The sequence below is a fragment of the Pseudophryne corroboree genome, chromosome 5, assembly GCF_028390025.1.
Source record: "Pseudophryne corroboree isolate aPseCor3 chromosome 5, aPseCor3.hap2, whole genome shotgun sequence".
NCBI classification, from domain to species: domain Eukaryota; kingdom Metazoa; phylum Chordata; class Amphibia; order Anura; family Myobatrachidae; genus Pseudophryne; species Pseudophryne corroboree.
Window position 1 is genome coordinate 310,254,614 of NC_086448.1, and position 26,135 is coordinate 310,280,748.

Here is a 26,135-nt window from a genome sequence, read left to right on the forward strand (position 1 = left end):
GGGGAAGTTAGGGTTAGGCTGCTGCGAGGGAAGGGAGGTAGGGTTAGGCACCTGCTGGGAGGGATACAATTAGGTTCCAGAATTTTAGGTTTAGGCTGTGGGGAGGGAGGGGTTAGGGTGACACCACTGGGGAGGGTTAGTGATTTTGGATGAGAGGGAGGGAGGGGCGGGGGGGGGGGGGGGTAAGGTTTAGGCTGCAAACAGGGAGGGCTAAGGTTATGGGGCCATTGTCAGGATTTGGATCATTGGGATGCCGCTGTCGATATTCTGATCGCCGGCATCCCATCTACTGGGATATCCATTCAAACCCACTGAGTGTAATGGGAGTGGGTGTGAGCAGGTAGACCAGTCAGTAGTTGCAATTCAGAATTTATGGCTTCTGATTGGTTTTTCTGCTCACAGCCCTCCTGAACCACCAATTTAAAATAGTGAATTAAATAGGTGTGATGGAGTTATATAATACAACTAGAAGTAATCCCCCAAAATGAAATTGGAATCACCTCTTTAGTAAAATACATACTCTAGGTGTTACTGCAGCTTTACATTTTGCCTTTGAAACTGTGGAAAGTGGAAACATACTGTATGTTTAATATTCATAATTAATAGTTGTTTATGTTATTCATATTTTTGTTTTATGTAAGATAGACAACACACTTTTCTTGTCATAAATAAGGTCATTTATTTATATAAACAGTACATTAACTTTTAGCAATGGTAGACTTTATTGAGGAGCCTGAAGAAAGACATAGTGTTTCATTTTGTAAATCCTAACACATAATGTAAAGGTTCAAACAAATACAAAACTGAAAAAAATAACCTGAGGGCAGAACAGACTAATCTCATCCAATCCGATCCTTAATTGTTGTTTGATTGTTGTTTGACTCGTTTACAGGGAACAATATTAATCAGCCTAGATCAGCTCCAATTTATAAAAGTCTGTGTATGAGTTATCTATACAGCAGGCAGGTAAACATGGATCAGCTTGATACAGTACTGTATACGCTGCTTGCTTATGTCTGTCATGGATAGAGTGGGCAAGTTCAGATCAGTTGAGAGTGGCCAATGTATCAGTGTGCTTTTAAAACAGTTTAAAAAAAAAAAAATTAAGTGTACGTGCCAATACTGCAGCTTTATCCTGTCAATAGTAGAAGGAAACCAAAGTACAGAGAAAGTGATTTCATGGTACAGCCTAATTCACAAAATGTATGTATCATTCTGTATGACAACTATACAATTTTCCACAGGGGGGGCTGCTTGGGATTTCAGTCTAGGTGAGCGCTGTTGGATTTGGACAGGAACTGGACAGGGACTTTGAATGCTGTTCCATTGGGCACATGCATGAAAAACAGGAGAAGAAGAAGAAAGATAAAAAAAATGTGCATGCGTACAAAAAAAAGTCTTCTAGGGGCTGTATCAGCTGCAGCACCTAGAAGCCAGTTAACTTTGGTGTAACAGTACAGAAGTGGCTTTCTATTGGATGCACTCTCTCCTAATTGCAGCCCGGACTGGTAGCCCCAGTGAGAGAAAATACCTCCTCTTGGGACTGCCAGTATGTGTGTGACTAGCAGAAAGCACTTCATATAGGAAACCAGTGTACAGACAGAGAGCTTAATGGGGACAGTGGTAGATTTTACTAAGGGGGGTTTCTGCAGCCTTGAGGCAAAAATCTTCCACTGAATACAAGAAAACAATTAAACATAGCAAACATACATGACTACATAAATATTAGTCAAGGATGAACAATTAAGATTAGCACATGTAGAAATACACAAGCCAGCAAGAGACTTGACAGGGATATATAAGGTAGATGGAGAGAGGACAGACATGAGACATATGGGTGGCCCTGTCCCTGTTGTGAGAGCTTACACACTACACCTATATATTTAAACTTTTTTTAGGTCCACTTTCTTTTGTTTTGTAAATTCAACACATTATATTCTATGTTTATTAATTACATTTTATTAATTACAATTATTTTCTTCTTTTGAAACAGTCAGCCTGTACAGTGAAATTTTGTATTAAATACATACTACGGTTAATGCATACATTTATACAACCTTCCTGGCTACTCACATTCCATTGTGGGAAAATTCCCAACCCACTGGAATTGTAACCTGTAATACAAGTGGTGTTTAGACCCTGCAAAACTTAAGGGCCCTACAGACATGGCGATACGCCGCCGAGCTGCCCGACCGCCGATACGGCAGATGGGCAACCCGGCGGCGGAGGGGCAGTGACGGGAGGAGTGAAGTTTCTTCACTCCCCCTGTCACACGGCTCCATACAAGTGCAGGCAAATATGGACGAGATCGTCCATATTGGCCTGCATGCACAGCCGACTGGGCACCAACGATGAACGAGCGCGGGGCCGTGCATCGTTCATCGCTGGTGTCTCCATATTCAAAGATATGAACGGTATCTCGTTCATTAATGAACAAGATCGTTCATATCTTTCAGTAACATCGCCAAGTGTGTAGGGCCCATTACACGATGAACTGCTGCTGCTGCTGCACCTTACAGCATGTGAAGCACTTACATTTCTGAAAGCCTTGTAGTGTATGTTATCCATTCCTAGCTATCTTCTCTTTCCTTAGCCAGCTTGGGCAGAAAAGGTGCCAGGAAGAAAGAAGTAATATTTCCCACCTTTCTTTATAGCAACAGTGGCAAAGTGTCTCACTAATTGCACCTGCTTGTTTAGTTAAAAAATGAACCACTATCCAAATAAGTACAGCTCAGTCCAACCATTTGTTAGCATTAGGCGGCGGGGTTTCATTTATCACACTACAGCAATTAACAAAATACCAGGTCACATATGTGCAATTGTCAGCTTTTGTAGAGACACAAGTGTGAATTTTTACAGAGCAGAGCTGGTGATTTTAGCAATTAGAAGCTGGCGAGGTGCAGACTTATTACATTATGACAGTGCCAGCTCTTGCTACATCTTCTTATTGAAACATTTCAGAGTTTGCAATTATTTTTATCCCATCTTACCGCTCTTTCTTTTTCGAATCAGTGAATTTTGATAAGTGCTATAATAACAAATGCAACTTCCACTTACAGATACCAAAAGAATTGTTAACAGGGAAATAAGGAAGAATACAGAGTTGAACATGTTCTTATTTCTGCAGCACATGTTGGGCCTAATTCACATGCGGTTGGAGGTGCTATCACTGCTGCTTACAGAGAAGCCCTCTCAAAATGGCTTCAGACTGTCAATCGCTGATACTCTGATGCCGCCTTGCATCCGCCGTCGCAGACTCATTCTGCACATGTACAATACGGATCTGGCATATATGCAGAGTACATTGTACAATATACATTGGTACTTTGTGCATGATAGCGCAATATCAACCACACCTGAATGATCCCTCTTACCTGAGTTAGCACTGCACATGCTAAGAGAATGAGTGCACTTTCTGATCATGTCTACAATAATGAAAAGGGGGGAATGGGAATGCAAAGTGACACTCTCCTGGGGTCCCGACGCTGGAATCCCGACACTGCTCGGAACGCCTGCACCGGTATCCTGACTGGGATCACAATCCTGGTGCTAGAATCTTGACAGCCAGGATCCCGACAGCTGGGATCCCGACACTGCTTAGAATGCCTGCGCCGGCATCCCGACTGGGATCACAATCCTGGTGCTGGAATCTTGACAGCCAGGATCCCGACAGCTGAGATCCCAAATGGAATGTGATTGCAAAGTGCGCAATGTGGCCGCAACATGTGCAGACGGCCGATACACGGCCGTTTACAATTTTAACAACATTGGGGTAAATTTACTAAGGTGGGAGATTTTTAGAACTGGTGATGTTGCCCATAGCGACCAATCAGATTATATCTATTATCTGCTAGAAGCAGCTAGATAAATGGTAAGTAGAATCTGATTGGTTGCCATGGGCAACATCACCAGTTCTAAAAATCTCCCACCTTAGTAAATTTACCCCATTGTGTCTAGGTCTGACTAGCCCCCAGAGTGCCCTAACACCAACTCTGTGCTATGTATGAAGAATTATTTTGCAAACTCTGCCTCCCAGAAAAAATCAGTTCCAAACTTATAATACCGCTGTGTAATACTGGTGCCAAACTAGATTGATATGGCCTTTCAGTGCTTGGGCCAAATGACCAATCATATGGGGTACCATTTGCGTAGACCAGTGATTCTCAAAAACTGTAGTGCATGTTTTCCAGATCATCTGGCTGGAACACAATTATGTTAATTAACTAACACAATAGATCTGCAGGTGGTACTAATTATTCATGAGGATACCTTGAAAACACGCTCTGTTAGGGTTCTATAAATCGGTAACCATAGATAATCTGGACGTAGACTTGAGAAACCACAGAAGAGATTAAGATCTAGTGGTTCAAATAAATATGTAATAATAAATATTTTTAGAGCACCTTTCTCTCAACACCATTAACATTAGTCCCTGTCTCATTGGAGTTTATAGCCTAAATTCCCTCTCACATACACAACACACTTGGCAGGAGACAATTAACATACTACGTAGTATGTTTTTTTTTACTGTGGGGAGAAACCGGGGCATCTAGGTGAGGAAAACAACACAAACAGGGGGAAACATTAAAACTACATAAAAAAATAGTAATTGGTGGGAATCAAACTCATGTAAAGCAGAAATGCTAACCGTGGATCTAAACCACATCTAAACAATATAGATTTATGTTTACATTTATTGGTAGAACCTGAAACACTAGCAAGTGATAGCAACATTACGACTTGATTGAATTTGGTAAATGTCAGTCTCGCTTGGCTTGTCTACCGATTCAATACCGACTGTACAGTATACAGCAGGTAAAGGGCAGAATTCAATTAGTGGGAAATTTACTGAGATGGCTTTCTTGCCGCAATTTTTTGTTTTTGTTTTATGCGCTCTCCCCCGTGATTTGCCTATTCAATTGCAAATTCACGAAAATGGGATTACTATGAAAATTGTTGCCGGTAGTAAAAAGTGAAAAATGGGTAAATCTGCCTGTAACTCCAAGGGGCTAACATTGGATAACAGTATAAAAGTTTATTATTGGTTATTGTAAAAGTATTTTGGGTACTTATATTGGGTCAAATGGCTGTTATATGTATTTTTTTTAAAGTGAACAAATGATAGAAAGTGTTTTTCATCAAAATAAGGGCTAAAATTAAATTGGGGGGGGGGGGGGGTACATAAAATTGGGAATAAGTATATATTTGGACCAATTTATGCCACTTTGAAAAATAAAAAATAAAATACTCCCAACTGCAAGCGTAAAAAGACTCGTCCCGCTTATAACGCACCCCAATATACCTGCACTTTACTTTGTACCCCAATTTCAATCATTTTGCACTTTTTCACCCCAAAAATGGAATGTCATTATTGGACAATTAAATAATTGAAATCCTCTAAGTGACTAATCAGTCATTCATTTTTAACTTAAAATAGGGTTAATTCCCCAACTTTTTACCTGCTCAGATGTGGTTGAATTAAAATGACCAGAAATACAATGTTTCAGACAATTGAATAGGTACTTTTCGTAATTTGCAGTTCATTTGCTTTTCTTACCGCCGAAAACGGCTTTTCTCAGCTATTTGAATTCGGCCCATAGTCAGCAAGTTTTTTTTTTTTGCATTGTGTTTATTGTTTTGTACATCACCAATAAATGTGTTGTTTTTTTCTATAATTTAGCTAAGAACTAAAGGTCTTATGACATTTTTAATTAATGCTAAGAAAGTACATCATATTTGCAAATAACTTTGGTTATGACCCTACATAAATGAAGATAAATATCATAATTCCGTACACTATACTTGATATTATTAATATTATTTTTGATCTATTTTTTTTCTTTTTTTTCTAGAAGATGAAAGCCCTGTTCAGACCTATCACAGAGAAAGAAGAAACGCAATTACCATGCAGCCACAAGGTGGTCAAGGCCTTGGTAAAATCAGCGAGGAACCTTCTACATCTAGCGAGGAAAGGGCCTCATTAATAAAGAAAGAGATTCATGGATCTATAACTCACCTGCATGAACCATCTATTCCATACAGGGGCACAGTATTTGCAATGGATCCACGGAATGGATACATTGATCCACACTATCGTAAGTTCAAAGATGTCACGCTACTTGCTTCCTGATTCCTAGTTTTTTGTGTTTATCTGTACTTTAAATTCTCTTTTTCCAAAGCATACTCTTATAATAAGCCCATCTGTCTTTTTGTTATGGTAGGAAATCAGTAAATTATTTTGTGGAGATTACTTGTTACAGTTGAACCAGAGAGCAGACAGACAATGCAATCCACCAGTCAGAATACATGACTTCATTAAAAGTCAGTAGACTCTTAACTCTTTTATACTTAGGTGTATATTCAATTAGGGTCGAAAGCTGCCATCTGTCGAAAAGACGGCAGTTTTCGACTTTTTAAGGTCGAATTGTTATTCGACCTATTCAGTCCCAGCAGTTTTTATTCGTCAAGTCGTGGAATTCGACTTGTCGAATAGTACGTGAATCGGTGGTCACGTACTTTTGAGTGAAACATGGCCAAATTCGACAGGATTTGGCCCCGTTTCCAACCATCTCAGTCCGACATAAAAAATGTCGGACTGAGATGTGGGACCCAGAGGAGGAGAGGGGGGGGAGCCGCAGGGAGGGGGTTGGACAGCCGCATGACATACAGGGGAGAGCAGCGCTACAGCACAGCGCTGCAGCAGGATGTCTCACAGCCACACCGCTCACAGCAGCATCCACCCGGCTCCAGCAAGTGAGGTCACGCTTGCTGGAGCCGGGTGGACACTGCCATGAGGTCTGGCGGCTGTGTGGCATCCTCCTGCAGCGCTACTGTAGCGCTGCTCTCCTCCATCTGCCCGCAACAGGCCCCGCTGGTCTCCCCGCGACTCCCACCACTCTCCTTCTCTAGGTCCCTCATCTCAATTTGACTTTTGAAAAGTCGAATTGAGATGAGATTGAATAGGGGTTGTCGGATCCATTCCGACAAATGCATGTCGGAATGGATCCGACCCTAATTTAATATACCCCTTAGACTCTTAATTCTTTTGTATATTTTTCCACCATTCTTTATCATACTGTTAATTTTCTACTCAAAATCCCTGTGAGTAGAGGCTATAGAAGATCTCATAAACAGACACATAATTGCAGCAATTCAATTTCACAGGCCAGTACATTAGTCACATAGCCTACTCACTTTAACATAGTAACATAGTTTCTGAGGTTGAAAAAAGACAATTTGTCCATCGAGTTCAACCTATTTGTGGTCTCCTACGCTGTATTATTTTTAGGACTAATTATGTCTATTGCTAATGTTGGCCGTTGTGTTTGCTCCTCTTTTTTTTTTTTGTATAACTATAGGCCCTCATTCCGAGTTGTTCGCTCGCAAGCTGCTTTTAGCAGCTTTGCACACGCTAAGCCGCCGCCTACTGGGAGTGAATCTTAGCATAGTAAAATTGCGAACGAAAGATTAGCAGAATTGCGAATAGACACTTCTTAGCAGTTTTTGAGTAGCTCCACACTTACCCGGCAACTGCGATCAGTTCAGTCAGTTTCGTTCCTGGTTTGACGTCACAAACACTCCCCCGTTTCTCCAGCCACTCCCGCGTTTTTCCTAGAAACGGCAGCGTTTTTTCACACACTCCCATAAAACGGCCAGTTTCCGCCCAGAAACACCCACTTCCTGTCAATCACATTACGATCACCAGAACGAAGAAAAAAACCTCGTAATGGCGTGAGTAAAATTCCTAACTGCATAGCAAATTTACTTGGCGCAGTCGCAGTGCGAACATTGCGCATGCGCAATTAGCGAAAAATCGCTGCGATGCGAAGAAAATTACCGAGCGAACAACTCGGAATGACCACCATAGTGCGTGACTAAGCACCATAACCCTGTATATCCTTATCCATTAGGAATTTATCTAGCCCATTCTTAAAACTGTGGACCGAGTCCACCATTACTACTCTTTCAGGCAGGGAATTCCAAACAGGTATTGTCCTTACTGTGAAAAAACCTTTACGCCTCTGTGTACGAAATCTCCTCTCCTCTAACCTAACCTTATCGCACCAAACTAGCCCAAAACCAACATTCCTTAGAAATATATATTGTTTTATTGTGTAATGAACAGTGGAAAACATTTGCTTCCAGACATGTAACTTTGTGTCTGGAACAAACCAGGTTGCCATGAAAGGGGAGCAAATACATTTATGTTTTCTGTGCAGGGTAAATACTGGCTGCTGTTGCATGTAACCCCCAAATGTTAGACAGTCTTATATTTACACTACAGTTTAGATTTCAGTTTGAACACACCCCAGCCAAATCTAACTCTCTCAGCACGTATTACATCTGTCCCCCAACTGCAGTGCAACATGGGTTTTCCCAATTTACTTTTTTGCTTTGCTTGATCAGGCCCAATGTGTCTGCTGCAGAACCTCACTGAGGGTGACTGCTGTTTGATCATAGGATTTGGTCCTTGTAGCAAAGGCAATTACAAATTGTTACTGTATTTAACCAAAATCATTGTGTGTTAATGTATGATACACTGTAATATTTATAAATAGCATTAATTTGACATCATGCTGTTATATTTTTTTTCTTTAAAGTATAAATACAAAATAATTACCTTTTTAGTACACACACATGTATAAAAGTGTATTTTGCTTAGGGCCAGAATTAAAAACAAACAGCGGTAATGAAGTGCATCTTGAGGTGTCATAGCTCACGCCTTTCCATTACAGATTTATCACCCAGGCAGGATATAACTTTGCTGTTTAACCTTTTGGTCTCCAATTCCATGTGACACTTGGCGACCTAAAAAAAAAAAAAAATACCCAAAGCTCCAGCCTGTTCCACAAGCCCACATATTATTCACCATAGTTTAAGGTTTATGTTAAAAGGTCAGTGACCAGATGACTGATTAGCAGGGACAGCTGATTAGCACACAGGTTCTGCTGGAGGAGAAGTGGCAAGGATAAAAGCTAACGTTATCCCTTCATTAGTTGGTAAGCAGCATTAAACAAGAAATGCTCACTCATTGGGGAACAGATCAAAGTGCTTCACAAGTTTAATAATTTTCACCAGCTAGTCTTTATTTTTCAGCCGTTAATAATAATGAGACAACACATGTTGTTTTGCTTAGAAACCCACTTCCTAAAAGGTTATTTATGAGCAATAAGCATCTTTAATGTTTTGTGAAAGAATCCAGTTAATTTAATTTTTTGAAGATATTGATTGCCGGAGTGGCTTAACCAAGAGTTTAATAATTTTAAGCATGTGTGTTTATATAGCATAACTTTTTAAACAAAGCATTTTGCAGACATAAATTATAAATAGGGATGGAAAGGTCTGCGCACTGAGTTATGTTGCTAATGTGAACGGGGTGTGCTGCAGTTATAAGGGATGTCCACTCCCCTTTTCAAATAATTGGAATAAGGTTAGTTTATTAACCTAACTGCGCTATCGCCCCTCGGTGTCTAATGCCTGTAGTCTGGCTTGTTAAAACCTTTGTGGTGTGATAATCGATATCTGCCAATGAAATGCAATAACCTGAACTGGTTCTGAAACCTTTACTTATGATCAATTAAAATGGAGTATGCATACATATACAGTGCATTAATGCATAAATCAATATTGCATAAATCAAATATGTAAAGTAGTGTGGTGCAAAAATCATTCAGTTCATTTGAAAGTTCCGTGCACTCAGCATCTAATGCGGAGATTAATGAGATATCCAATGATCACTATCGGTGGCAGAGACCGGCGTTCCGTGTCTCTACCGTGGCTAATAGTCTGTGTGGTCTTGAGCGCTACTGTTGCGGCCATTCGTCTCAGACTTTGGGACTCGGGCAGCATTCAGGATGAACACAGGGGTTCTGGGCTGACTCCGCTCTGGGTGCCGTTCCTGCTTCCTCGGTTGGTCTTGTTCCAGACTTCTGCGGGAGCTTGCGTCCTGCACCTGGCTTGTCGTTGCCTGGGGAGAGAATGTGCCGGCTCGGGCTCTGCAGAACCTTTTGCCGGACACCCCCCTCACTTGCATAGACTCACCTTTTGTTCTCCGTTGGGCGCCACCCATCTGTCCTTTCCTCTTGCGATGTTCCTTGCTGTGCTTGTTCCATTTTGTACACCTGGCGCCGGGGCTTCTTATTAGTATCAGTGTCCTTAATATCCGTTCTTCTGGGTGACCTTGTGTCTGTATCTCCAACGCGTTTCGGTTTGCTGGCCTTCCTCTGGGAGTCTGTATAAAGGTTATTGCATTTCATTGGCAGATATCGATTATTACACAACAAAGGTTTTAACAAGCCAGACTACAGGCATTAGACACAGAGGGGCGATAGCGCACTTAGGTTAATAAACCAACCTTATCCAATAAATTATAAGTAAATCAGAAGTTAGAAAGAAAAAGATCAAGGCTGCTGACCACAGAACCCACAATGAGTGGTAGGTTTTAACACAGGAGTTTGGGGCAGTTATGGCTTTATACAACACTAGTTACCAACCAGTCAAAATGGCGGAACAAGATAACAGTAATGTAAGCGCCGGCGGCTGTGCGCGCCTAAACAGAGCAACACGTGCTCCTTCAGCAGCATTAACCTTTTATTATATAGGATTGTTTCAACAAAGTAATGATAAGCTATTAAAGTAATCATAATCAGCATTTATGATCTGCCACATCATTTTGTAGTAATGGCGAAGGTAGGGTGGTTTAAGAGCTTAGCTTGCAATGCACACTATAACCCGGCCTGAACTGATGGTAGGTGAGACTCAGATTTAGCTGTAAACGTTTTATGAAATAATGATTATGAATAAAATATACAATGTAACTTTTTGGTTAAAAAAATATTTTTTTAGCTATATTAAAATGGGAAGTGATTAAAATACAGCTAGTCGGGATCCCGGCGGTCACAATGCCAATGTCAGAATCCCAACTAACTGTGAAATGCTGCCGGAATACCAGCGACACAGGCTATTCTCCCTCCACGACACCCATAGAGGGAGAATTTAACCTGTGGCAAGTGCAGCGAGCCTGCAAGGGGTTTTCTACTTCTCGCCCCGCTGCCGGCATACTGGTGGCCGAGATGCCGCTGTCGGTATACTGACGGATGGCATCCTGGCCGCTGATAATTCATTCTGAACTCATTAAATATATCAAAGTCATCAATGTCATAATAGGAAGCAATAAAGCTATTTTGCCATATTTTTGTCTTTTTTTAGCTGTAAAAAGACCAATAAATACGCAGATATGTCCCAGTGATACCAATACATCTATAAAGCATAAAAGTCATACCAAGTATGGCATAGAATGTGAAAGATGAAGTGACTGTGTATGGAAACACACTCACTAGGCCACCTCCCTGCCCCCGACTAGGAACGCCCACTACAATTTTAATACACTTTTCACTGTGAGCGCCTGGACTCGCAACTATTACTGTGTATGGACACAATGGGGAAACATGCATCGGACAACTTAGACGCATGTGACGCCCAACTCCTCTACGTCTGACTTCGGCAGTGCATGCACATCTGAATACGGCCCATCCCTATCAGTTTTCCATGATTCCTATCAAAAACTCTATCATCTAGTATACATCTACAACTGCACACAGATGCAAAGAATCCATAAGCATATGGTGGGAGTAGCCACCTAGTTTCACCATAGCACTTATGCACAGGGATTATTTGGGAGCAAGACAAACATTGGCTTCTTTTGTAGGTTTGTGACACCATGCTTTCTGCCTAACATTCATGTACTTCGCATGTGGCAATCATACACAATTCCAAATCAGTGTCATGATAAACAAGTGATATCATTTTTGGGGTCTGGAATGGGAACCAGAGAGTGAGGGAGAGTTCTACTTTAAAAAACTTTTTAACGTTTATATTATTTTAGGAGGGGGTTTGTCAGGGAGAGAGAGCAGCTGATCAATGCTTCCCTTACCTCTCTCTGTAATGATCTATTAACACATAGCTCCAGGGGGAAGCTGGATCGTTTCTCCCTGCTTTTACTTGCCAGTCAGCATGATAAAACATGCTGCTGGACTGCCATCATGTAGGACTTGTTAGAGAAAAGAGGTTCCTGATCAGATGTAAATAGTCAATAGGTGGTTGGCAAGTCGTTAAATAAGAGTTTTCAGTTGTTGAATGATGCATCCTGCATAAACAATCACATGAAACTTTTTACTAAACCTAAACAATGGAATAGCTGCAGGTGTCACTGTTGCAATCCTTGGGCTGGTGTGCTTTCTGACACAACTGTGTGCTATATTGACCCCTGCAGCCTTTGAGATGATACTACATACTCTAAATGTGTTTAACGTTTGTTCACCAAGGAAAGAAACAATTCACAGCAATGAACTAATGGCAAATTTCCTTTAACTAGAACTGCAATTAATATGTGCCAAGTAAGATGTAAATACTGCAGGTCTATGGGGCAGCCAGCATGAAAGATACTTCAAAGCCATCTGGTAACACTGCGCTTTTTGCGGCACTCCCAAGATAATGAATTATTAGTTGATGTTCTGCTCAAATAGTCATAAAATTTTAACAAAATTTAATATTTTCAAGATTCATTGTTTATATACTGTAGAACATGTACTCATCAAAGAATCACATTGGTATCTATCCCACATTCTCCATTTAACAAGCAATAGAGTAGAAATGGATCTTGGATTGTTAACAAAGTCTATAAATTTGGAACACAGGGCACAGATAACGTACATTTACTTGAACTATATTTCATCCACTTTCATTACTTCCTGGGTGTTTTCTAAATGTCATATGTATGGACTTCGTACTCTATTCTATAGGATCTGTGGTCCCTTTCACATTGCAATGTAATCATTTTTAAAAATAGATACTTTTTAGATATTTTTTAAACCACTTAGGAGCAGATTTAAATACCTGCAGTGTTTGCGATGCTGGTAAAGCTCCGGGTTTAATGCTTGGAGCTATTCAATCACTAGTCAGTTTCCTTACATGGTACACCCGTAGATAAACCCGTATTAACTCACAGATTACACACAAAATCCTTAGGCTTCTCTGCACGTTTTGTCCCAGAGGATGGCATTTAGCACAGATATTTCCTCGCAACTCCAGAGGCTGCATGGAAAAATCTGCATTTATTGCATCCTCTGGGGCTTAACACGCTGGGCATTGACAACACGCTGGTTAGTGACCTTTAGTTGAATAGCTCAGGGCTGCCAATTAATTCACCCCATGGCTAATTGAATATGCCCTTTAGAGTTACCACCAAACATTGTACTAATGCCTATTGGAAAGTGCAGTATTTAGTACAACTGCAGACTGGTGCAGTACCAGAATGCTGTGCATTTTAGCAACTTAACACAGGATATTCATTTACAAGTAGAAATGGAACTTGTAGAGCATTGGTTAATGGTTTCACAGGGTCTAAATGAACTGGAAAAGTTTGCCAGATTTCAGAGTTTACTATTTTCCTTTATGTGTGAAAAAATCCAGAAAGTGATGAAGCCATGTAGTGTAAGTGTTAGTTAGGTTCATTTAAAGCTGGTGAGATCACTTCGACTGCTTCTAATTAACCTATAAAACTACACCGAGGCATGTGCATTCCACAGTATTTTCAAAGAGCCATGGGGGTTTATACAAGCAAATTATCTAATTTCAGAGCCCTGCAGCTGAATGTGTAAAGAAAACATAAAGCGATGACAAATGCCACTTTGACCCTCCCTGCACCTTAGCCTTAAGTGTCACCTCTTAAACATGTCACAGGTGCCAGTGATGCCATTTGGCATACTGCAGAGTCGGCAGAGAACAGTTTCCCCAATGGGCCAGGCTCCTGTGTCTGCTGTAGTCTATGCTAAATGCAGTCAACAAAACCCCAGCACCTGGATTGTGCAGCACTTGGCAGTGTTGATACAGAGCATGGCGTGCTTTGTGTTTGCTCCAGTGACTTCCTCAGATATTATTAACACCATGGATACTAGCTGAAGTCTGAGTAGTAGTCACTGTTGATGAGATTAATCTTTCATTGGCACAATACAGTTTTTATTTATACATAGGACTGTTGTGATATATTGTTACACAGGACTCCATCTAGAAGTAGATCCTGCTGTGGGGATTGCAGATTGAAACTTACCACAGCAGGTAAGCAACACTCCATCATACACCCTTCCCACCTCCTATCAGGCATCTCACTTACTATTTGACGAGCATAGTAAATGCGGAGACTGCCATGCTTGCCTCCATTGGTAAGGTGGGCCATGGCTGAGGTGGATGGGGACGGTCTGCATCCTCTTTCCGGTGGGAATGGCTCTGACAGGGTGGACTTTTGTCGATGTGGAGGGGCTAGCCAGTATTTTCCTTCTGGCAAGGGCAGCTCTGAACAATGAGCTGCACTGTGACACAGCCAATAAGCCTCACTACTGACATTCCCGTCAGTGCTGTGCAAATTTAGCCAATATCACTGACCGGCAGCAGGGAAATTTTGCCACGTGGACTGCCTGAGAAATATAGCATGGGGAGGACACTGGGAGCTGTTTTAAAACTGTACTACCATATAGTAGTAATGTATGCTTCTAGCACCCCTCCCCCAGCTATAGTGACTACGAACTGTTAATCAATTAAGTTAATCTTTAAATGGCAGGGAGTGAGCAGGAGACCCACCTTTTGATTGCAGCTTACGATTTGTACTTCTGCTCTCGACTGAACAAAGGAGACCCTGCGGGTCCAACTAGGAGAAGATCTGCAGCATGACCGTTACTTACTAGGTGGTGGAGCAGTTTTATATGGGTTATATATTCTTCCCTCCACATGTACTGTAGCAGCAGCATTGCTTTTAACAGCTATAAGTGACAAGTTTGAATAGAGGAGAGTGCTTTCACTGCACATGATTGTAAGTTGGCTTACACCCTATGATTTCCTGCCCACTACACTTCTTCTGAAACCTACCACTGATAATGGTAACAAATGGACAGATCAAGCCATTCAGCGACTTGCCAGGTCTTGTGTTAAACTGTAGGCTACACATAGAGCTCTATATGTAGAAAAGGACATAGCTACTGGAATATCTCTATATATCGGAACATATTAATGCAATATATAGTAAAGTCTTGTAGCCATTCAGGAGGACTTCAGCGATGTCTGATAAGCAGTCATCCGCAGAGACGGCAAGCAGCTTGGCGACTGAAATATCGGGAGTCCGACAATTCGTCTTCACACTGCGCATGCCCCGCCACTGCCTTGCGATCCTGCATCTAGCCATATCATGGGGAAGAGATTCTCCAGGGCAACCCTGAAAATGGTACAACCAACCCACCATATGCAGGAAATAAATTCTTTGTATCACTCAATAAAACTGTTACAAAACTTTTGTTTTTAATATACTGTAAGTTTAATTGGAAAATTGTCATACAGAGTAACAGGACATCAAATTCTCATTGAACAAAAATACTGTGAAATGACATATGCATGAAAGAGTCCAGATGAACAAACTTGTTACGTCATAAATCACATAACACTTTTATGGTACACAATCTTTTTGCATTCATATAAATTGCTTATGTAATAGCACAGAAAAGTAATATGAATGAATTTATCTGGAAGCATTTTGAACTCATACAGGGGATCTTCAGAGGAGGACGTAGGTACAGTATCTGGCACAAGCACCCAGTGTTTTACTTTAGTATATGCACTGTGCATGCGTCCAGATGGTCATCCACAGGAGACGCAGGAAATGGCATGGAGACTTCTTATTTTTGGCGCACCCTTAAAGATTCAATTAAAAACGAGAAGTATTGTTAAGTAAATAACTTAGGGGGTCATTCCGAGTTGATCGCTAGCTACATTCGTTCGCTGTGCAGCGATGAGGCAAAAAAACGGTATGCGTATGTGGTGCAATGTGCACGCGCAACGTACTTTTACAACGGCCGATGTAGTTTCACACAGGGTCTAGCGAAGCTTTTCAGTCGCACTGCAGACCGCACAGTGATTGACATGAAGTGGGCGTTTCTGGGTGTCAACTGACTGTTTTCATGGAGTGTTCAGAAAAACGCAGGCGTGGCTGGGTGAACGCAGGGCGTGTTTGTGACTTCAGAACAGGAACTGAATAGTCTGAAGTCATCGCAAGCGCTGAGTAGGTATTGAGCTACTCTAAAACTGAACAAAAAATCTTTGCCGCCGCTCTGCGATCCTTTCGTTCGCACTTCTGCTAAGCTAAAATACACTCCCAGTGGGAGGCGGCATATCGTTTGCATGGCTGCTAAAAACTGCTATCGAGCGAACAACTCAGAATGACCCCCTTAATGTGTTAAAACATCGCTTTTATTAATTTATCTATAAATAAAATCTCCAAACAAAAAACATAAATATTATAAAATCACAAAGGCGGTGGGCGGGGCAGTCTTTTTTCTAGTAACAGTGCCTGTATTGGACTGACCTCAGCATATCTTGGAGGAAAAGTGGACCCCGCCTTTATGATTTTATAATATTTATGTTTTTTCACGTGTGTTTGTTTGGAGTGTCAGAGACACCAACACACCACATACATTGGTGGCCATGTACCATCAGACATTCTGAGCAACCATAGCGTTGCGGTTATGTCCATTGGTGCAGCCAATATGGTGCTTCTATATATGCACAACATGAAATTTGCGTCATAGCCGGTGTCTCTATAGGATGCTCAGCAGCCGCAGCATTATCATACAGACACAATAATGGTTGCAACAAAAGTCAGCGTTCACCACTGAATTAGGCCCAATGTTTTATGTTTAAGAATGTTTCATTATTTATTGCACCAAACCTTGACTTGGCCCTGTTACAGCATCATTATATTTCCCCTCCGAAATCTGTTTGTGGGAAGTTTTTTGCAGAGCTTTACCCAGGCTGTGTGTACAAACATGTATTCTCATACTGTAGTACTGAAATTCTGTAGTACAAAACATGTGCCCTGGGGTAATGTATTTTTTAAGGTTAGCAGATATGATTTATGAATGTTTTGTGTTCCAGAGAAAAGGGTCAGCTTCCTGAAGCACTGAGAAGAAAATGATTTTTGAAAGGCATGTGTATGCTTCTCATTGTAAAATATGTTGGTGTGGGTCTGAATTTTTTTTATTACTACGGGTTTTTGCAAGAGTGTGTCTGTGGAATGTAGTGTTCTCTCGGGGAGTTCCACTTATCAGGCAGAACTGAAAGACTTTCATTGCAGACGGATGGTAACCATTACTTCAAACATCCATAACATATGTGTAGAATAAAAACATTGCAGGGGGGGATGTGCTCCCTTGCAGAGCGTAGCTCCAGAATGAGCTTGGCCCGTCTGGATTTCTGAATAAACATAACTTAAACCCTATGACAACACTTCTTTATATTTGTGATAGAGGTACCCATGCTAAAAATGATAACGAGCCAACATGTGCTATCCATGAGTTGTCCAAAAGGATATTTATAAAATTAACCCTTTCCTCTGTACGGGGGAATTTTTTTTGGCAAAAGATGATTTTTCTGCTGAACTTGAGGAACAAGTCTTTGAAATGTAAATAGTTAAGATAAGAGTAAAAGTTGAACAGCAGGGTGATAAATATGTAACCACACATGACTATTATAATCCTCTGTCTTCTCTTGCTAGCTCCAGGAGGATACTATAGCACGGAGTCTTAACTTTCAGTCCTGATATATGTGTAGCCATGCCATTTAGAGTTGAATGCTGCAATCCTCATTCCGAACTATTATGTTTTTATCAAGTAATGTAGTGATTACTATATACTTTACTTTAATATCATAACTTTTAACAGCTTATCACTTTCCATCTTGTAATATTTGTAAATAAACGACAGAACAGTAAATAAGGAAAAAGACCACATATAAAGTCAAACCATTGGTTGCCAAACACAAACAAGTACTAAAGTACAAAAACTGAAAGAAAACAACAAGCACCAACAACTACAAATTTACTTCTTTGCAACTTCTAATGTATGTATATGTGTAATGATTGCCTTGTAATTGGCATTGCATGTGTGGGGAAGTTGCACAGTGAAACAGTTTATTATTGCATGCTCTCTGGCGTTTACCTCCTTTGATCATTTGGCCATTGTGGTCAGGGTACTATATCTTTACATTTACTGAGGTGTAGTCGTGGTGTACAGGACAGAGTGTGATTCCTGATTAGTAAAAAACAAACAAACAAACACTGAGCAACATCCCCAAACAGGTAATTTCAACTTTAACTTGTCATTTATTTTGTACTGTCTGGACATGGCTACTAATAACAAATGCACAGACACAATTCTTAAAGCTATGTGTGCAAATGCTAGGAGCTTAGGAGACAAAATTCCAGAGATAATTGCAATAACGACAAGGGATAACCTGGATTTTGTGGCAATTACAGAGTCATGGTGCAATGAGAATCATGACTGGGACATAGTTATACCAGGATACAATTTATTTAGGAAGGATAGAATAGGAAGAATGGGAGGAGGTGTAGCAATGTATGTGAAAAAAAGCATAAATGCTACTTTAATACAAAATATTGAAGACAAAACTGAGGCCCTTTGGATCACCATAGAAACCGCAGAGAAGGACATTATTCGCATTGGGGTGATCTATAGACCACCAGGCCAGGGGAAGGATTTGGACAGGAACCTATTGTTGGACATCACGAAAATGGCTTTAAAGGGAGAAGTCATAATCATGGGAGACTTTAATTTACCTGATGTAAATTGGGAGGGGTCTTTTGCTAGTTCAGCTACAAGTGGCAAATTTCTACATTCCTTACAGGGAGCATCTCTCAAGCAATTGGTGAGGGAGCCCACTCGCAAAGACTCAATATTAGATTTAATTCTTACAAATGGTGATAGGATATCCGACACATATGTGGGTGAGCACCTGGGATCCAGTGATCATCAAGCAGTATGGTTTAGTATAAAGACAGGATCCAACTCCTGTCACACAAAAATAAAGGTGTTGGATTTTCGAAATGCTGACTTTGCAAAAATGGGGAGATGTTTAAGTGATTCATTGGTAGACTGGAGGAACTTGGAAGGAGTGCAGGAGAGGTGGGAAAAACTGAAAAGTGCAATACTAAGTGCAACAGACCTTTGTATCAAAAGGGTTAGGAAAAGCACCAGGAAAAGGAAACCAGTGTGGTTCACAAAAGAAGAATCAACTAGTGTGAAGGCAAAAAAGATGGCTTTTAGGAAATACAAACAGACTCAAAATAATAACGACAAAGAGGTGTATCTGGACAGACGGAAGGATGCTAAGAAAGTGATAAGACATGCAAATGCAGAAGCTGAGGCAAAAATGGCCCAGTCAGTAGATAAAGGGGGCAACATTTTTTTAAGTATATAAGTGAAAGGAGAAAATCAAATGGAGGAATAATAAGACTTAAGGCAGAGAGTGAGCATTTGGTGGAGGGAGATAAGGCAATAGCAGATCACCTAAATTATTTTTGCTCAGTATTTACTACAGAAGAAGGTATGGGGCCACAGTTAAGTTGCAAGGACATTCATAAAAATCTGGTAGATGAAAGTACATTTACAGAGGAGAAGGTCCTAGCAGAACTTTCAAAACTAAAAGTGGATAAATCAATGGGGCCAGATGGGATACACCCAAGGATACTCAAAGAGCTAAAAGATGTGCTGGTTACACCTTTAACAGAATTATTTAACCAGTCTCTAAGTACAGGTGCCATTCCAGAGGACTGGAAAAGAGCAAATGTAGTTCCACTGCACAAGAGTGGAAGCAGGGAAGAAGCAGGCAACTACAGACCAGAAAGCCTTACATCAGTAGTGGGGAAAGTAATGGAAAAACTATTAAAAGAAAGAGTTGTGGAATATCTTAAATCAAACAACTTACAGGATCCAAAACAGCATGGATTTACTGGTGGGAGATCATGCCAAACAAATCTTATTGACTTTTTTGACTCTGTGACGAAAATAATAGATCAAGGGGGAGCTGTAGATGTAGCATATCTAGACTTTAGTAAGGCATTTGACACTGTCCCACATCGCAGACTGCTAAATAAACTTGAAAGCGTGGGGGTGGATTATAAAACAGTTAAATGGATAAGAAACTGGTTGCAGGATAGGAAACAGACAGTTGTAGTCAATGGAGTGCAGTCTATGGAGGGAAATGTTACCAGTGGAGTACCCCAGGGATCTGTACTTGGTCCAGTTCTCTTTAATATCTTTGTTGGTGACATTGCAAATGGTATTGAAGGGAAAGTATGCCTTTTTGCAGATGATACAAAGATATGCAACAGAGTAGACACACCGGGAGTGGTAAAACAAATGATTGATGACCTAGGTAGGCTTGAGAAATGGTCAAGAACGTGGCAACTACAGTTTAATGCTAAAAAATGCAAAATCATGCACTTGGGTCTCAAAAACCCAAAGGCTAAATATAGTATCAAGGGTATTATAATGGAAACTACTGAGAAGGAAAGGGATTTAGGAGTCACTATTTCAAGTGACTTGAAGGCAGGAAAGCAATGTAACAAAGCAATGAGAAAGGCAAGTCAGATGCTTGGTTGCATAGGGAGAGGAATCAGTAGCAGGAAAAAAGAAGTGATAATGCCACTGTATAGGTCATTGGTATGGCCTCATCTGGAATACTGTGTCCAGTTATGGAGACCATATCTCCAGAAGGATATAAATACATTAGAGAGTGTACAAAGAAGGGCAACTAAAATGGTGCATGGCCTACATCACAAAACTTACCCGGAAAGGCTAAAAGATCTTAACATGTATAGTTTGGAGGAGAGAAGGGAAAGGGGGGACATGATAGAAACTTTCAAATATATCAAGGGTCTTAACAAAGTTCAGGAGGGAAACATTCTTCAAAGGAAGAGAAGTATTAGAACTCGAGGACATACACTGAAACTGGAGAAGGGGAGGTTCAGGGGAAATTTAAGGAAAAATTACTTCACAGAAAGGGTACTGGATAAGTGGAATAGCCTCCCATCAGATGTGGTAGAGGCTAAGACTGCAGAGCAATTTAAACATGCTTGGGATAGGCATATGAATATCCTTACAAAGAATTAAGGTTCAAAAAGGGTTGAGATTGCCTAAAGGATAAAAAAAAAAGAAAAAAAAAGGGGCAGACTAGATGAGCCAAGTGGTTCTTATCTGCCGTCAAATTCTATGTTTCTATGTAAAGCTCGGTGGACCTTGAGCTGCAGTGCTGGTAGCAGAACAGCATTCCTTCTTGAGTTTATGTGGTACCATATAGGTGCACCATTCACTATAACGGAAATAGACACATCTTTGGTTCTAACTAAAGGTGCATACACACTGGGCGTTTTTGCTCAGCGTGTATGCACTGTGATGATCGTGGACATCACTGGCAGGAAAATTGCTCAGTGCATACACACTGAGCTATTTTCCTTATGCCAGCTATGTTAACAAGGGAGGAAGGGGGGGGGAGCACTTTCCACAGTAGTAGACTGTGGAAGTGCTTCACTCGGCTTTACAAACAGCCCGACAAACGGCGGCAGTGAGCAATGATGCGGGAGCGTGCATTAGCACTCACTGCCCACTGCTAGCCCATACACACGAAATGAGTTTGAGCTCAAAGTAGCTCAAAATGCCAAAAGTGAGCTACATTGAGCTCAAAATCGCCCAGTGTGTAAGGGCCTTTAACCTTCTATAAAACTCCAAATAAGCTGTTATTTAGGCACCGACTACCTGGTCGGTGCCTAATTGGTATGCATGATGTAAACCAATGGATTTCACAAATGGAGATTGCAGTAATTTGTCGTTGGACAGAAGGACATACCCAGAAAATGGGATTTCTTTATTACAATTCTCTATTCTGCAGCAGCGGTTTTTCATTGCAGCCATGTAAAATAAAATCTGAGTTTATCCAATTCATTACAATGTGACCATTCCTGTCAAAGGAAAGTTACAGTGTTTTGCAGGTCTGTATAGAACGGTAAAGCATACCGAATCCGTTTAGCAGCTGTTGTTGAACTACATATCCCAGCATGCCTTGCTACAGTTTTAGCATGTCCAAATAGCAAAACTGTAGCAGGGCATGCTGGGATGTGTAGTTCAACAACAGCAGGAGTGCCAAACGATCCCTGTCACTGCCAGGGACTTATATAGTGAGTTACAGTGGTTTGCAGGTCTATATAGTGGTCTATATAGTGATTTGCAGTAGATTGCAGGTCTATATAGGGGTTTATATAGTGAGTTGCAGTTGTTTGCATGTCTACATATAGGTCTATATAGTGAGGTGCAGTTGTTACTTTTCCGGAAAACTGCTGCAGTCTAATGTGCTTCTTAGAATTTTCTCCTGACTGTATAACATGCTTTATCTTTGTGGTGTACCAATACGCAAAGGTGTGGACACTTTCTTGCATTATCGAATAACCAGCAGTATGTCATTTGGAAACCCCAGACTGCCTTCTTCAAAAAGGAATATTTGCATGCATATATTTTCTTACATTAACACTGGAGTATAATACTTTCATCCTAAATAACCCCTTTACCACACTGTAACTGGCGTCTTCTGGTTTTCATTCATTAAGTGTGCAAGGAATTTTCCTGTAGTCCAGATGATTTTAAAGATGAATGCATCAAACCGCAGACTGATACTGGATAGCATATACTTTAGAAAAGAAGCACAATAGCGGCCAAAATTTTGTGGAAGAAAAAACACAGTTGAATTATTAATGCACATTTGTCTTGCCCTGTACAAGAATACTGACTTATACCCCTTTTACACATAAGGGTCAATACAATTAGCCGCGATGATCTCGCGGGTGTAAATCATCGCGGCAGCGGGTGCATTTTACATTGTCACGGATACGAACAAAAGTGCTCACCACCCCATAGAGGTCTGAGTAATTTTGGCGAATATCAGCCCACGAAGGGTGTGAGATCGGGTTCCGTTGCCGGCTTTGTAACTCCACGACAACGGCACATCCCACCCTTCGCGGCTAATTGAATTGACCCCATAGCCTAAACACCTGGTTTTTGGATGGTGCACATGCATCAACCAGGTCTTAGCTATGTGTGAACCACTGAGGTGCCTACCCTGACCGCACGTCACTGGTGTGAACAGTGTCCTGGGTCTAGGTCAGGTTAAAGCCGGGTGTTTATGTGTGAAAAAGGTATCACACATAATTTATTATTACGTAAGGATTCTTTTATTCCTTAGGCTACAGAATAGATCTCTGAAAGCAGAGGTAGACACATGAGGATTCCTAATTTGCCTTTCAACAAAATGTTCATATACTGTGCATATACAAAGGAGATTCACATACAGTAGCTGCAGTTGTGGGAGGAAAACCTAGCTCATTTTTGCTTGCACCTTTCTGAGGTTTTTATTACAGATAAGCCATGTTATATTAGTACAGTGGTGGCCAACCTGTGGCTCTTGAGCCTCATGCGGCTCTCTCTTTATTCAAATGTGGCTCCCGTTACTCGAAGTCACGTGACCACAACAGATCCTGAAACTGCTGCACTCCAGCCAGACAGGCAGTAGCAGCACTACGGAGACTGAGAACTGACAGAGCCAGATACTAGAGGTGAGACACCCACTGGCAAACAGAGGACACATAAGGGGCTGCTGCAATGGCACGAGGCGCATTTTTCGGGGGGGGGGGGGGGGGGGGGGCTGTAGTGACACATGAGGGTCCTGGCAGGAGTGACACAGGAGAATGCTGGCAGGAGTGACTCATGGGGGAGCTGGCTGTAGTGACATACTGTAGGAGTGTGCTAGCAGGAGTGACACATGAGGTAGCTGACTGAAGTGACACAGTAGGGTATGTGGAAGTGGCTTTTTAAATGTATTTTATGTTGGATCTGGCTTTAAAAAATGTATTTTATGTGGATCTGGCTTTTTAAATGTATTTTATACCAGAGGTCTGGCCTAGCAGGCACAAGTCCACACCCCATTTTTGCATGTGCGCCTGTGGCTTGATGTCGGCTCTTTGACATGCCTAATAAGATTTTTTGGCTCTTTGTTTCTGACTGGTTGGCCACCCCTGTATTAGTAGATCAGCCTCAGGCAGGCGAAACCAAATCCTCGGAAAAATGGGACTGTTTCTTACGAAAACACACAGGTTTCAGTGAACCTTAGTATTTTTATTTTCAGGAGGAAAGCTGTTTTTTTGTATAACCTGTAAAAAAATATTGGTTAAACACTAAAAAAAATGTGAAAAAATGGGCGTGCTTCGCACCGATGTTTTATCTCCTGTAATAGGATACTGCCCTAATTGTACAGAGGTGGACTGCTATTAATTGGTGTCTAAAGACAACTGATTACACCAAGGATTGATTTTCAGTTAAGAATATATCCATCAGTAAATGTGGTCAGAGGATAACCTGGGGGTGAGAAGTTCTAGGTACCTGTAATCCCCCTTGTGCTTACCCTTATAACATATTACTAGTATTTTGGACCTGTTAGTTGTCTTGTCCGTACTGTGCTGCAGTTTTTTTTTAATCTTTCTCTTGTGGGACCCCTCTTCTCTGCCCTCCACCTTGTTCCCTATCCTTTTCTGCTTGGACTCATCCTCTAGCACAGTGGTTCTCAAACTGTGTGCCTTGGCACCCTGGGGTGCCTCGCGACACTTGCAGGGTTGCCTGGGTTGGTGGTTCAGGACCAAATCAAATTAGTTATTGTCAATGTAATAAGCAAAACCAGTTCTGGTGTCTGACAATCCTAACATATGTGGACAAAGCACACAATTGAACCTAAGGATGACATATAAATACAAATTACTTAATTTAATATTTCTTTCTAAATTTCTTAATGAAAAACCTTTGTCCTAGGGGTGCCGTGAAAATAATTCTGATACTCTAGAATACCTTGATTCAAAAAAGTTTGAGAACCACTGCTCTAGCATTTTATCCCCTCTCCTCTATTTATCTCTTTTTCTCCTGGGATTCTTACTCTCTGCCTTGGCACCTTGTCCTCTTCTTGGTTTTTTTTCTGGGGCACCTCATTTGTACCCTGCCACCTTCTCCACTCTCCTTTTTCTCTCTTGGGATACCTCCTATCAGCCTTGCCATCTTGTCTCCTCTCTTTCATGGGACCCCTCCTCTCTGCCCTGGCACCATGTTCCCCATCCTCTCGGGGGCCCCTCCTCTGCCCTCTGTACTTAGCAGCCACTGAGAGGGAACGGGAGGGAGTTCTGGTCTGCTCTAATGTGCAACTGCTAAACAGACATTACAGAGACTATTATAGATTGTGAAAAGGATATGTCAGAAAATGCATGCAAATATAGTAGTAGTGCAAAGGGGGCTGGCCTTTGTGGCCCTGAAAACTGAATGAGTTGATGAATTTTGTTAGTGTGGAGCACAAAAGGTTAAACAAAAATCAGTTTCTCTTCACTGTAGATATTAGGAAAGGGTCACCTGCTGTTACGCAGGGTAACAAAATGCCTACCACATGCAGTTTATAATCTACAATATCGCCAGACTTTTATATGATTAAAGAAAGTAAAGAAGGCTGAAAGCAAACTCTAAAAACACACATTGCTATTAATGCTTTGAAAGAGGTTAAAAAGGACATTTTTCTAAAGGTTGTACCACAAAGCTGAGAAAGAAGGTTGTATTAAAGCCACTCTTATCTGTGTCAAAACATATGTAAAATTTAATTGAAAAGTCAGAATAATGTTAATATTTATTATCTTGCTTTTTCTTTTTTTCTCTTTTTCTTTTTTGAAATGTCACTAAGGTTTCAAGGCGGCCATCCAGCCCCAAAGGCGGCTGCAGGCACATTATGTTCATGTATTATTACCATAGTAGAACAGCATTGTTATACATAGTAAGCTAAGAAAAAGACAACTTACTGCTTTTAAGGAACAAAATAGCAAGTCTAAAAGAGACTGTAAAAGATCTTGCTGTGTGTTATTATTCTGTGGAGGGTTCTCCTTCCATCCCTGCTACATTTTCCACAATGCCACTGCAAACCAACTCATCCATTAATTACCGTTTTATTATTAAAGGGCCAAACAGCAACTTGAAATATACGTTAGGCCATATATTTCCTGTATTGCTGATTTCTTGATTACTCAGTTTATTTTATCATGGTTGATAATCTATGAATGTTCTAATATCACTTATAGACATAAAATCCCGGCTTCAACATGGCTTGGGACGGGACACAGAGAACGGGTTAAAGCCGGGGCTAGCCCTTTCATACATGGGTGACGACCAGTG

The 26,135-nt window shown here is 41.1% G+C and overlaps 1 protein-coding gene across 5 annotated transcripts in view; it reads left to right on the plus strand.

The window, feature by feature from the left end:
- GLI3 (GLI family zinc finger 3) overlaps nt 1–26,135 on the plus strand; it is a 313,081-nt gene that overhangs the window by 109,220 nt on the left and 177,726 nt on the right. For 4 of the 5 annotated variants that reach the window (XM_063922481.1, XM_063922483.1, XM_063922482.1 and 1 more), the window contains exon 3: nt 5,853–6,095. In XM_063922481.1, coding sequence (XP_063778551.1) covers nt 5,853–6,095 — 243 coding nt within the window. The remainder of the gene's footprint in view (nt 1–5,852; nt 6,096–26,135) is intronic. The other variant, XM_063922484.1, reaches the window with a different exon arrangement.